The sequence below is a fragment of the Leuciscus leuciscus genome (assembly GCF_965113295.1).
Source record: "Leuciscus leuciscus genome assembly, chromosome: 19".
Taxonomy (NCBI): domain Eukaryota; kingdom Metazoa; phylum Chordata; class Actinopteri; order Cypriniformes; family Leuciscidae; genus Leuciscus; species Leuciscus leuciscus.
In genome coordinates, this window is record NC_138743.1 from 10,031,081 (window position 1) to 10,045,237 (window position 14,157).

Below are 14,157 nucleotides of genomic sequence, written 5' to 3' on the forward strand. Positions count from 1 at the left end.
TAGCGCTAAAAAAGGCGTAGACAGAGTTATGTTTGCGGCTGACCTTATTGCATGCAAGTAGACACGAATGTAGATCATGCGCAGAACTTTCCACTTCCATCAACACCTGGCCACTCAATATTTAATATTCATTTATTTTATCACAATTCAAGTTTAAATTTTATTAAATTGAACAAGCAAAACATTCAGCATTCAATAAAATATTTTTAAATATTTATTATTATTAATAATGTTATTTCAACATAACATCTCGTTATTTCGACATAATATGTGTGTGTGCAACCACACAAGCAATTACTTTATATATCGAAATAACAAGATATTATGTAAAAACAACGACTTATTATGTCGAAATGACAGATATTATGTAGAAATAACGAGTTATTTTGTTGAAATAACGACTTAATATCTCGAAATAACAGGATACGTTTTCTTTTCTTTTTTCTTCACCATGCGGTTCAGGGCTTCCATAAAATACAGCCTGAATATAATTGCTTCCAGAAATAATTTTTGGGGGTGCTGTCGGGGTGCTTTGGTCTTTCTTGGGGGTGCTGAAGCACCTGCTAGTCCCTCCCTAGCGCCCGCCCATGGGAATTGCACTCTCACAATAATTTGCCCTGTTTAGGAAATCTGGCCCAAAATATGTTCTGATTGGATGTGATTGTTGTTTGCAGCAGTTTCACATTGAGTATGGACAGTCTGTATTCCCTAACAAACTAAGGGATGTATGAAAACATCCTTAGATGTTTTAATCACGATCTGTATTTGTGTCCAAAATGGACTAAATTGTTACAGTGTTGCATTTTCTCTTTAATTTGGTTCGTGAATAATAAAAAAAGACCAACATTTGTGTCACATTGTCACATCTCTATTAAAATAAACCTCTGAACCAGCCTAAACTGTTTTGCTGGTCTTAACTGCTTTAGTATGGTCTGGTGACCCAGTCTGGCTAAGCTGTCGTTTAGCTGGTTTAGCTGTGTGGCCAGGTGGTCTATCCATCTGACCAGTGGCTTAACTTTGTTTAAAAAGTGGGTGGGACCAGGAGTGTGTGTGGGGGGGGGGAGTTGCTGGAAAATAACGCACAAAAAATAACATTACGATGTCCAGTAATCAATATCAGTAGTACATTGAGTTTAATTTATTGACATAGAACTTGTGTTTAATGTTCATGTTTCATGTTTTGTGATTTCACTGGAACGAATAGAGAGTCTCCGCAACAGCTTTAAGTGATAGAAAGAAGTGCTGATCTGTGTGAAGACTGCACAGTGTGCACGAGCACCAAGAGAACACTGTTGCCTTCTGCCACTGATAACAGCGGCAACGGGCACTCAGCATGTTTTCAAAAACAACACATTCCAGATCACCTCTTATTTAACACAAACGAACGAATTGATGATCAACTGGAGATGTTTCTTTTGTATTAGGTACATTCGTACCACGAGATGTTTCAAAAAGTGATAGGGACAATATTGACCCTGGCAAAAAGTGATGGGGATGCATCTAACCAGCTAAAAAGTGCTCAAAACCTGTGTAAAACAAGGCAAAAGACCAGCCTGGGAGACCAGCAAACTGATTTAGGCTGGTTTTAAGATTTGTTTTTTTTGTTTGTTTTTTCAGCAGAGATGTGAGCAAATTGTCCCCTCATTGGTCAGAATGTTTTTATGACTAAAGCTCAATGGATTTATTGTAGCTTTCTTTCTCTTATTTTGTATTCCTTAAAGGGATAGTTCACCCAAAAATGAAAATTCTGTCATCATTTACTCACCCTCAAGTTGTTTCAAACCTGTATGAATTTATTTTTTCTGCTGAACACAAAAGAAGATATTTTGAAAAATGTGGGTAACCAAACAGTTGATGGACCCCAATGACTTCCATAGTAGGAAAAAAAAATACTATGGAAGTCAATGGGGTCCATCAACTGTTTGGTTACCGACATTTTTCAAAATATCTTCTTTTGTGTTCAGCAGAAAAAAGAAATTCATACAGGTTTGAAACAACTTGAGGGTGAGTAAAGGATGACAGAATTTTCATTTTTGGGTGAACTATCCCTTTAAGGTTGTTTTGGTCCAACTTTTTGGTGCAGATTTGAGTGATTGCTGTGTTACCAATTAAGGGAGAAAATGCATCTGGTTCTGAATCAAATGAATCATGTGAAACACCCTTACACCCTTAAGATGGGAGCAGTCTACACTGGGAGCGAAGATTGTTGTGACGCATCAGAAATGGAAGGGGGCATCAATTTACAGTCGATGACTCACTGCATCACGCTGCATCCAGTGTAGACAGAATCACTGATTATAATAGATTATGTTGCCCACTCGCATCCAGTGTAGACATGGTGTGAGACAGTTTTACGCATGATTTATATTTGTATCCAGTCCATCAAGCATGTTATACCTAATATATGGTATTGTGGAAGAAACAGTTGTTCAGCACGGATGAGATTAGACCGCATGTTGTGACAGCTTTTCTCTACAGTCAGGTACAACGGACATTTAACACCCTGGCCAGTGTAACAGAGAGATATCAATGTACTGACGGACCGGGTCATTGACTCAAATGTGACTCGGACCATGTCACCCAGTTGAGATGAAACAGATTGCCTTTTTTAGTGTTATGTGTCTCCCTTTGGAATAAACAATGCTCAATTTTTCAGTCAAGGAGCAGTGGCTGGCCAGAGAGATGGAGAGAGAGTCTCCTACAGAGATAAATTGCTCACATTCGAACATTACTCTTGCTTATATCTGTTTTGGGGATGCTGTCAGGCCAGATAAATTTTTATTCTAATTCAACTTGGCACGTTCCAGTGGCTGGCAAATGGCCAAATGAGGTTCCACTACATGCCCACATCTTCTGTATCTAATGTCCTGACAACACGTCAGATTTCAAGATGGCAAAATTCCTCCCGTCTCCGGGTCTCAACGGTCTGGTGCGCTCTGTTTGTGGGGAAAGGTTAGGCTGAAAAAGCCCTCGTCAAGAACCCGTTCATAACCTCCTCCCTCCGGATCAACTCAAATGCGTGTTAGAGATATCAAGCAGGATTATGAGACTTAATTGAAGTCAATCGCTCCGTCTAGACCCCCTCCTGCTCTAACATGCGGAGGAGGCTCCTTCTTATACAGCAGAGCATGGAAGACAGGAGATAAATCAACCACATTCTAGTTGGAAGACAATCATGATGTGTTGATCTTTGCCCCAAGCCTGAGGCGCTCACGATTCTTTGCATATAACTGCAAATCTGTAAATATTAAAGAACAGCTACATTGCTGTAAATAAAGAACAGCTACATTGCAGGGGTTGACCCGAGTGAGTCAACCCTCTTGTACAAGGTCAGCTTTAATAAATGGCTGCAATAATGCTCAACTTGAAAATCATAATGACTAGATTCAGAAACCAATCATGTATAAGACTTAATAAAGGGCTGCCCAGGATTGTTTGCACTTAAGGTGTATTGAGCAGTAGTGTTGTTACAACTAGTTAACTATTTTTCTCAGTAATGTTAGTTTTTAAATAATTTAGCTTTTCATTATCAAAGCTTTTTTATTTATTTTATTGCTGGGTAGCATTCACAAACTAATTTTTCCTTGACAATGTTTATTTTTAATCAAATGTGAGTCCATTGTTGGTTGTGGAGAAACCATTAGCAAATGAATAAATATGTATTAGATCAAAATCAAATTATATATGACTATTTATATTATTCCATGCTTATTAAAAAAATGAAGTTGCTTAAATGTAGTAAGACATGTAGCTTGTAGCTAACCAGCTATCTTCTCTAAATAATAGCTTTCAGCATAGCTTTGCTAATTTATCGGTAGAGTGCTGGATTAGCTAGCTATAATTTTGAGTGGCTTGCCTAAAACTGGTAGAGAGCAGGATCTTGATGAGTTGGGATTTCAACAGAATTGGTCACTCCCCATAGGGAGTTGAATGGGAATGACAGGAAAATAAATTTACTGAATTGCAATTCAAAGAAATGCAAAACAGAGAATGTCTGTCTGTCTGTCTGTCTGTCTGTCTGTCTGTCTATCAGTCTGTCTATCTAATGGTCTATCTGTCTATCTCTCTTTTCTGTCCATCTGTCTATCTATCTATCTATCTATCTATCTATAGTATCTATCTATTGTTTTATCTATTGTTCTATCTATTTATCTATTGTTCTATCTATTGTTCTATCTGTCATTCTGTGAATTGCTCTATAGTTCTGTCTGCATAAACACTTGCACAGTTGAAAGCTTTTAAAACTTTTATTTTTCAAAACAGAGACTTTAACAAGCTAACATTCAAAGTCTGACTATCTTTGCTTTTCTAGTTAAAAATTAGTGATATGAATTTCTTTGAATTTTAATTCCGATTTCTTGCATTCAAATTCTGCCTGATGTAGCTCAGTTTAAATCCAGGCATTGAATAAAAAAATTAGCAGGCAGTTCAATTCTGAATGGTGCACAATCCTAGCAGAGAGGTAGTACATCTGTAACGGAAGGTTGAAGTGTCTTTGCACATGCCCATTTTTATCAAAGCTAAGTCCATATTGATTTATCTATTAGAGCCACTTTTGGGGAGCTACTCGAAATGCATGTCGCTAACTGCTCATTTTCAATGCTCAGTTTTTCCGCTCAAGTTCCATCGGGTAATTCAGATTGATTTTGCATTTCCCCTCGCTCAGTATTTCATTTGTACTCACCTGTCTCACTTTGAATTGGATCAGATAAGTGTTATTTTATCTAAAGATCACTGCCTGCCTAACAGACCTCTGAGTTCTCACGTGGCGTACCTCTCACATTTTAATCAGTAAAAACATGCTACGAGCTGCTAATGCTCATGAGCAAATTCAGCGCTCCGCTCTACTCTCATCTTTTCAACAAATTCGTTTAACATAATAGCAGTTTGCTGCATTCCCTAATGATGTGAAACGGGATGAGACCTGTGTTTATTTAACAAAAATTTACTTCATTTTCAGAGACACCCCCCTGCGACGGCTACAATTTTGCTGGGGAATATGTTTCATCGTTTCATAATCACATCCCGCTATTTCGATAAGCGTTAACTCATGAACCGGGGAACGAGCCACCCTCACAAACTCCCACACAGGGCTCTTGCTTCCACCATGAAATGCATCGCCTGCCCATATCGCTTCTTTGGCAGATTCTAGGTTTGTGGAGGCAGAATGTTTTAAGGAACACACATCGGAGAATTAATTACAGAGAAAATTTCCCACTTATGCCAATTAATCACGCAAATGCAAATGTTTATTTGGTTAGGTGGTTATTGGGGGACTGAGGTTGAAATGGATCTTTCAAACACCATGTTCTTGTCTCTTTTACAGTATGCGGTTTGGTTGGTGCTGTGGGTCGCCTGGAATGTCTTCATCATCTGTTTCTATTTGGAAGTGGGTGACCTTTCAAAGGTAACATCTGATTTTGTACTTCTTTTGCAATGTATAATCCCTCAGCTTGGGTATCAGTGTTTTCTGTTTATATCTAAGCTCTGTAAGCATTTTACTAAGTGTTGTTCATGAATTTAAAAGTGGCTTTTTTTAAGGAATATGTTGCAGATCATCAACCTGCATTAGTATTAGGTCAGGAAAGGCATGTATTGGTTCTTTTATCAGTATTTCAGAGTCACAGCTGGGTCTACATTAAAATCCTTTCTAGAGCTGGATACAGGGCTTGGACTGAGTTTTGGGGTCAGTTTGCCTAGTGAGATGAACTACTTCATCTAGATTTTTTATAGTATCTTTATTTCTTTTTTCCTTTTGTACTTATATAATGATATTTTAACTCTTTGCCTTCCAAGTTTTTTTTAGTTACAAGTCAGCGCCAGCATTTTTTATAATTTTCACAAAACTTTAATGGCCCACAGAATATTTTGTTGTGTGAATATCTGAACATTAAATACATCAAAAGAAAGAACAGGGTGAAAAAACTATTCTAGCTTCATGCATTTTTGTTTTTATCAACACTTGAATGTAGGTAAGCAACATTTTGAACAAAAAGCTGAGAAAATCGCATTCGTCAAAGGCTTTGTTAAGATCAGATTCAGAATAATGATCAAAACATAGATCGGGTAAATCGAGTCCATCAACACCCCCAAAGCTTGGGCAGTCCTATATCTCTTTATGGGTTCGACACTTCATTCAGTAACATTAGGCAGTTTTGATTTAAATACTGTTGAATGTTTGATGATCGCAGTAGCTTACATGTGCGTAAGCAATCTTCTAAGCTTCTTCTTTGCTTAATTTTGGATTCGGGGATTCTGTACTCTTGGAGAAGATGCATAACAGCACCCCCTATACAGGGCTCCAGACTAACTTTTCCACTGGTTGCACTGGTGCTACCAACTTTCTCAGTTGGTCGCACCAGCATTTGATTTGGTCGCACCTTTTTTTTTTTCTTTTTTTTTTTTGCTACATGCCATGGGATTAATCAATGCTGATGAATAGTGGTCTTAATCTACCCTAGTTTTGCACTGATGTAAAAAGACTGACAGTGACACAAGACCTCATGTTAGCGTTAGTTAGAAAAATGTTTTAATCTTTTAACTCTAAAAAAAAAAAACTATTAAAAAAACATGTAGCCTATGTTCTTTAATGTTTGATTATAATTTTACTGTCTTCACATAGGGATGGGAATTGATAAGATTGTATCAATATCAATGCCACTGACGATTCTGCTTATCGATCTGATTCTTTAAAGATTCTCTTATCGATTCTTGATAGCACTGTGTGGAAAAATGTAGTCATATGCTTTTCAAAAAACAAGTGGTTTTATTTATTTTAAAGTTTAAAACTGTATTTTTTATGTAATTTATGTATAGAACCTTATTGTAAAGTGTTACTGATTAGTTATACACCGATTCAGACGTCTCCTGAGTTCACTTTTGGAAAGATCAGTTGTTTTAACCATTCATTAAAATGAATCAGTTCAAAGGAGTCATTAGTTCGCGAATTGGACGTGTCATGCGTGTTGTGTGATTATCCCAGCAGTTAGGACATGGACATCCAAGATTTCGGGCAACACAGAACAGATTTCATCACTGGATAGTTTTTTTCGTTTAATTAAAGTGTTGTTTTATGTCAGCTGAATGTCCGGAACGCTTTTCAGAGAAGATAAGGAAACTTATTTAGCACAATTCACACCCAGCGGTAATTCTGAAAAAAAAAAAATCTCCGAATGCTCCGCATGAAACTTTGGTCTTCCGACCTTTTACCACCGTGTCGATTTATTTTGATTAATATGTGAGAGGGAGAGAGAGCAAGACAGCGCTTAGTTTGGAGACGGTGAAGTCTTGTTTACACTTTCGCCTGGCTCCGAAGTGCGCTCGCGCGCGTCCGGCTCTCTCTCTCTCTCTGCTCGTTCTTTCAGTTATAAACATGTCCTGTCACAAGCGCAGCAGTTCATCTACATTACTCACCGATCAAATAAGACTTTGGCGGGACAAAAATTCACTTTGGCGGGCGCTAAAACAAGTTCAATGCAGGAAAATTCATGCGTGAATTTAAAGGACAATTCCGGTATTTAACACTTTGAGTCTATTTTGAAGGTTGTTTTGGATGAACAAGATTGGTGGACAAAGAAATTTTGACAATGGTTCCTGTCTCGACTTTTTAACTATTTTAGAATTGCCCATGACCGCTTTAGAATGGGAGTCTATGGCCATGCACAAACATGTCCTTAAAACAACCCTTAACATTCGTTTTCAAAACTGTTCAACTCACCGAGTGGTTAGTGGTGTTCGTTGATGTTCCAAAACAAGTAGTGTAGCGAAATACAGTTTCTGTCGTGTTTTATTTGGCATTTTGTAAAATCCCATTGATTTCCGTTGGAGGACTCATTGCTCGTTGATATTACTGCGCTACCGGAAACGGAAAGGGGGCTGTTTACATTTGGTTGTAGTCTTTTAGGTCTTTTCGCTCGGGTCTCTGTCTCTCAGAAGGCTAGCGTGAGCAGAGCAACGGAAGTTGCGGAAGAGCGGAAGTTTATACGCGGTTGTGAGGTATCTGAAAAAATAGTTCCACTATAGAAAAATAAACGGATTGAAATCATACATTGCGCCGACATATTTGTTTTTAATCATCAACGAACACCACTAACCACTCGGTGAGTTGAACAGTTTTGAAAACGAATGTTAAGGGTTGTTTTAAGGACATGTTTGTGCATGGCCATAGACTCCCATTCTAAAGCGGTCATGGGCAATTCTAAAATAGTCAAAAAGTCGAGATAGGAACCATTGTCAAAATTTCTTTGTCCACCACTCTTGTTCATCCAAAACAAACTACAAAATAGACTCAAAGTGTTAAATACCGGAATTGTCCTTTAACTGAGTAGTAGGCTACATGACCATGCACTCGCACAAATGCGACCACATACAATTTTAACTCGCACATTCTCAAAAAATGGTCGCATATGCAACCATTTTGGTCGCAGTCTGGAACCCTGCCCCTATATAACACTGAAAACATGGATTGCCAGAAAAATATGTCAATGGCTGGGAAAGAGTTAATCGGTGGTGCATCAATTAGCATGCTCTTATACACATTCAGATAGACGTCTTTGGTTGTCTTGGCTGCCGTGTCTGTTGTTTTTTAAAGGGATACTTCATCTCTGGAAAGATGAACGTGTATTTAAATTGGGTAATTTATGTAGTAGAAATGTGAAATTATTTTTGAATTTGGAGCCTTCTAGACTGAGAAAACCCCCCCAAAATTTTTTGGGCTCATGTGGATGAAAGACAACAACTCCCGGAATGCACTTACTTCGCTGCCCTACGAGGCCACTCCCAAGCCACGCCTACCGGTTACAGAGGGCAGCTACTAGTTGACTCGAAACTGAAAAGACGCTGTTTTATCGTGAGTCTTCGTGACGAGTCTGCCCGGGTTTTCGAGATCGCCCAAAATCTCATCTACAGCACTCTAGCATCTTAGCGGTGAGTTTTGCACAGGCAAGCGCACTCTAGTTTTTCCCTCTACCCTCTATTTTCCCTTCTTTGCCTCCTTCATTTCAGCTAATAATAATTTATTAAATAGTCCATCGTCTATTCATGTGTGTAGAAATAACGAGCAAATATGTTATGTATTAAAGTTTCAAATACTGTACCTAATTAAATGGCAAACCAGCCATGAAACTTGATTACTAGATCCATGGAGCCCTTTACATTTTTATCCTGAAAGCTCTTATGGTTCCACGTCAGCAGAAGAGACCCCTACTTTTATTTTGATTTCTGTTTATCATCAGCTGCTTCAGTTCAGTGTCAGTGCAAGCTTTTATATAGGCACTTCAGGCCACTGGTCATGTAACGACGGTCTGTAATTGCAGGCCAAAGATTATCACTACCCAAAAATGAAAAGTATCCCATCATTTACTCACCCTCAAGCCATCCTAGGTCTGTATGACTTTCTTCTTTCAGCCGAGTTATAATAAATAATATCCTGGCCCTTCCCAGCTTTGTAATAGCATTGAATACTGTCCCCTTTAGTGTCCCCTCAATTTTCTTATTTTTCTCTTATTTTTCTTGTATATCTTATTTTTCTCTATTAATATTAAATTAATATCTTATTTTTTTGTAAGACACACGCACGAAAACTCATACAGAGTTTTACATTATTAATCCGTGACACGTTCGGTGACTATGAGCTGCATTACATGCGCGATTGAAATGGTGGCTAGCAAAGAAAAACAATCTCTAGTGTTAATGTAAAAAAAAGAAAAAAAAGATGATGTGGTTGGAGAAAGCGGTGGTTTGTTGTTGTCGCACTAATTGCGTCATTAGTTTCTGCGCTTTTATTGGTATTTGATTTGACGGTTGGCATAGGAGAAGTCACACTGCAGGACTGTGCGTCAAATCTTCTGACTCTGCCAAAATTTCATCTGAGGTAAAATTTGATCACCGTGATCATTTATTTACCGTCGGCGAACATGTCAAACTAGCGATCAAAGACTGCAGATTTTAGCCTAGGATAAGAGGAATATTTTAGGATTTGCAAAATTTGTCTCAGACGGCCAAATAACGGCTAACATCCTACAGTGTGCACCCGGCTTTAGTCTGCAGAGGATATGTGTGCTATGCTATGCTTTTGCATATTTCTATGACATCATTGGTCAAAAGATTGTTTTCACAAAAAGTGTTTTCAGGTATAAGGTGGACAGAAGTGATGTAGTGTATTACTGATGATAAAAACGCAAATGTCTGCACTCCTTTCCTCGGGCACAGATCTGTAATGGAGATTGATCCTTTAATCTCTAAATCACCTAGAAATGTCTGGCAGTCAATCTGGTCTTCTGGTTGATATGTCATTAACGTGCAATCTTATCAAGCATCTCAGATGACAGAATGAACATTTCACTTTAGATCTGCTTTGCAAGCTAGGGTGTCAAAGATGTCAGACGGATCGCCGGCTTCAGCTATCATTTCTCTGTTATAGCCTCTCATGCCATCAGGTTCCGATGTGTCACACATCAAGGTTTTTATATTAGTAAAGTCATGGCTTACAAGATCAGGATAGCAAAGAGGATTATTTTAGGGTAGATTCCTTGTACGACTCAGTTTATTTCTTCTTTTTTTCCCCACTTTTGTCCTTTTTGATGAGGAGGCCATGCGACCATCACCTTGCATTGACATATTTCTTGTATCTGCTGGGTATTATTTAGTTACACCTTGCATTCCATTTGAGTCTTAGTTAAAAAAAATTAAAAATTCCCACAGTTAGTGATGTTAATTGGGATTATAAGTGAGGAAAAGGTAATAAAATAAAATAAAATAAAATAGGCCGGTAGAGGGATGTGGTTGAGGATTTATCGAAATAAATGTAGTCAAGTGGAATAATTTATGGGATATTGTTCATTAAATCCAGTGACCATATCACAAGGCCATTGTCTGTTGTGAGAATAGAATAGAAAATAGATAGAACCTCTACTGAAAGTGAATGATTTGAAATGTGTCACTTCCACTCACATATATTGCTCCTCACGGGAGACTCCAATCACAATAGATTTCAATAGAGATGTTGCTAAGCGAATGCTGAAATTTCCCTCACCTTTTTGTTTCATGAATATTTAACTTCTTGCTTCGTTTAAAGGGTTAGTTTAATGGAAACAAACCAAACACGGGACATGATGTTAAGAAGGACAGAATGCTCAAACATACCTGTTTTTTCTCGTCATAGTCGCGATGTTGCACATCACACAGTTCAGTACAGACACCAGAACCGCATCTCTTTGCAGCAGATCTTCATTGAGTGATTCCTGTCCCTTTTTTAACTCCTTTACACATTTTATAAGCTCTTCACAAGTTCTCAGCTGGTGAAAATGCCATCATATGTAGGCTACGCACATACAATGAGTGCATTGCAGCACACAACATTGTTTTGGATGTTCTGTAAGTTCAGTCTCGAAATATACGTCATAAAAGCCGACCAATCAAGCTGTGAACGTATCCCTATGCCTTTAGGTTCGGTATCCATACGTTCTGTGTTAAAAGTGGACCAGGATTTTTTTTTATATATATCCCTTTGCTTTAAACTTTGAGTGTTGTAACTTTACAGATGTTTTTTATGCTCAAACAGCAACATTACACACTAACTAAAGTTTAAAAAGTGAAATCATAATCAACCACCCTTTAAAACTATTTATAGCGATCAGTTCCTTTTCAGTTCTTTTCAGTGTTTACAGAACAAGTCTATAAAGAGAAGGCCAGTTGATTTGCTGTGGCTTCGGTGCTGTTGGTCCACTGGATTGGCAGTCCTGATGTGTCTTTCTGAAACTCGTTGTCAGAGGGGCTGGCAGCCTGTCACAGCTACAGCTTTGTGGGAAAAATCGAGAGGCTCCACAACCCTCTTGAGAGGCTCTCCGTGAGTTTTCATTGCTGTTAGACGCCCTCTTCGTTTTTTAACTGGAGAATTTGCAGAGCTTCACATCCCACAAGGGATCTTGTCAGTCGTTGTCAGCTGGAGAAGAAAGTCACTTCGGTATCATTGATGTCTTCACGGTCTCCTTTGGAACAGAGAGAACTTGAAGAGGCAAACAAATGGAGTTCGTGGATCCGCCTCGCAGAATCCCCTCCCTAAGTCATCAACGCAACTTTAATTAGTTAGAAAAGTTATAGGATATTATTTAGCATAATTTATTTCCTTGTGACAGTGCAGTTCATGATTTATCAATGTGGGTGGAATGTGTTTAAGCAGCAGAGAATCCGTTGAGACCAGCACAGGCACAAATGAAGATAAATACAAGAGACAATTCCCAGTCTCTCATTTTTTTAGGTCACACAGGACTCAATATTAGTCAAGACTCACTCTGTTACTTATATGAGTAGGAAGTAAAGGTGCAGGAATAGGCACGTTAGATCTATCGCAAAAATCTAGTGAGCTGCCAACGGCGATAGCATTTTAAGGCACTTTTGATGCGGAAACCGTTCCAAAAGATAGCTAAATTAATTGTTCTGCCTTCACATTCTAAGGCAGCGTTGCATGTTTATGTAGACGGCAGTCCCAGAATGCCTTATGACAAGCTTTGTGAACAGTGCTCAAAGTATATTTTAATTCGTCGCTTACCCTCTTTTTTTCTTGCGTACCGGCACTTCTCACAGGTTGCCAGTACTCTGACCACCCACACCGAACTCTCTTGCAAAACAACCACTTCATTGAAATTTCTTTGCATGGAATCACATTCTTAGAATGACTTAAATACCCAAGATTTAACAAAACTATAATTCATACAAATATAGTAAAACAGCTTTCTTCATCCTTGAGTCCCTTTCATTGATTAACTGTTCAAAACCGTTTAGCTGAGGCGCAACGTGGACATGAGCCCAATCATAGCTTTGCTAGTTAAGACTAACAGTTTCATGATTTATTGTCAATTTATTATCAAATTCCGAATTCGGAAATGATCACTTTGGCTCATTGGGCAGGCAATAATATAAAATAATAATAATTAGAGCAAGATAGTGGGTCAAATCAGTCCGGACTTGTGCTGTTCTTTTTAACTTTCTTTTCATCAAAGTATCTTGAAAAAACATTCCACAAAAACATTAAGCAGCTCAACTGTTTTCAACATGGATAATAATAAGAAATGTTTCTTGAGCAGCACATCAGCATATTTAAATGATTTCTGAAGGATCATGTGACACTGAAAACTGGAGTAATGATGATGAAAATTCAGCTTTGTATCACAGGAATAAATTACGTTTTAAAATATATTTAAAGAGAAGACAGTTATTTTAAATTGTAATAGTATTTTTTAACAAATAAATGCAGCCTTGGTGAGCATAGAGATTAATAAAAAAAATAAAAATTTTTTAAATATCACAGATCCCAAATTTTTTGAACAGTAGTGTGGTATTGTAGGTTAGGTAAATAGAAATGAGGAAAAGTACAAAGAATGACTGACATTTGATGTTGTGGGCCCAATGTATGTGTGCAAGCATTTCCTGTTTATCCACATATTTTTATCAATCTTAATGTGAATATTCAGGAGTTTATTGTCTGTCACAACCCCACCCCCCTATCTCCAAGTCCACATGTGCATGTTTGGAATGGGATTTGGGAGCCATTACTTTAGGATAGTGGTGTTGAGCAAAAGTGACAGCTGAGATTTTGAGGAGGTGCCCAAAGCAAATAGCACAGCAGCATCCATCCAGTCCACTAGTTTATAAGCAAACACAGACAGTCTGGCGAGAGAAGAGAGTTGCAGATTGCACCGCGCTTTGCAATCCGAAAGACGCTCCCCATCGTCTACCCCATCCCTGAGGATAGATTGCGTGCTCGCCTTGCTGCTTAGGATCTAGTTTAGTAAGCGCTGTTGTATATTATGAGCTACCTGACATTCATATTGACTATTTAACATTGTCTATACATGCAAACTCTCATTTTTTAAGAAAACTAAGTTTTAGGGAAAAAGATAAAATATTAGTCATGTTCAGACTGTGTCAAACATTCTTCACAAAACTCGAAGGCAAATTCTCTGAAAATACAAAATTATTGTGATATGATTTTTTTTCTCACAGTTTTGCTTCTCAGTCTATTCTATTTGAAATAAATGCTGTTCTTTCGAACATTCTATTTATCAAAGAACCCTGAAAGAAAATGTATCACGGTTTCCACTAAGTATAACTGTTTCAACATTGATATTAAGAAATGTTTCTTGAGCAGCAAATCAGAAT

At 38.0% G+C, this 14,157-nt stretch overlaps 1 protein-coding gene across 2 annotated transcripts in view; it reads left to right on the plus strand.

Moving 5' to 3' along the window:
* The window catches only part of nkain2 (sodium/potassium transporting ATPase interacting 2), a gene marked incomplete at its 3' end in the record, with an annotated part of 163,981 nt that overhangs the window by 54,629 nt on the left and 95,195 nt on the right, over window positions 1-14,157 (plus strand). For both annotated transcript variants that reach the window (XM_082148325.1, XM_082148324.1), the window contains exon 3: window positions 5,327-5,407. In XM_082148325.1, the coding sequence (XP_082004451.1) occupies window positions 5,327-5,407 (81 nt within the window). The remainder of the gene's footprint in view (window positions 1-5,326; window positions 5,408-14,157) is intronic.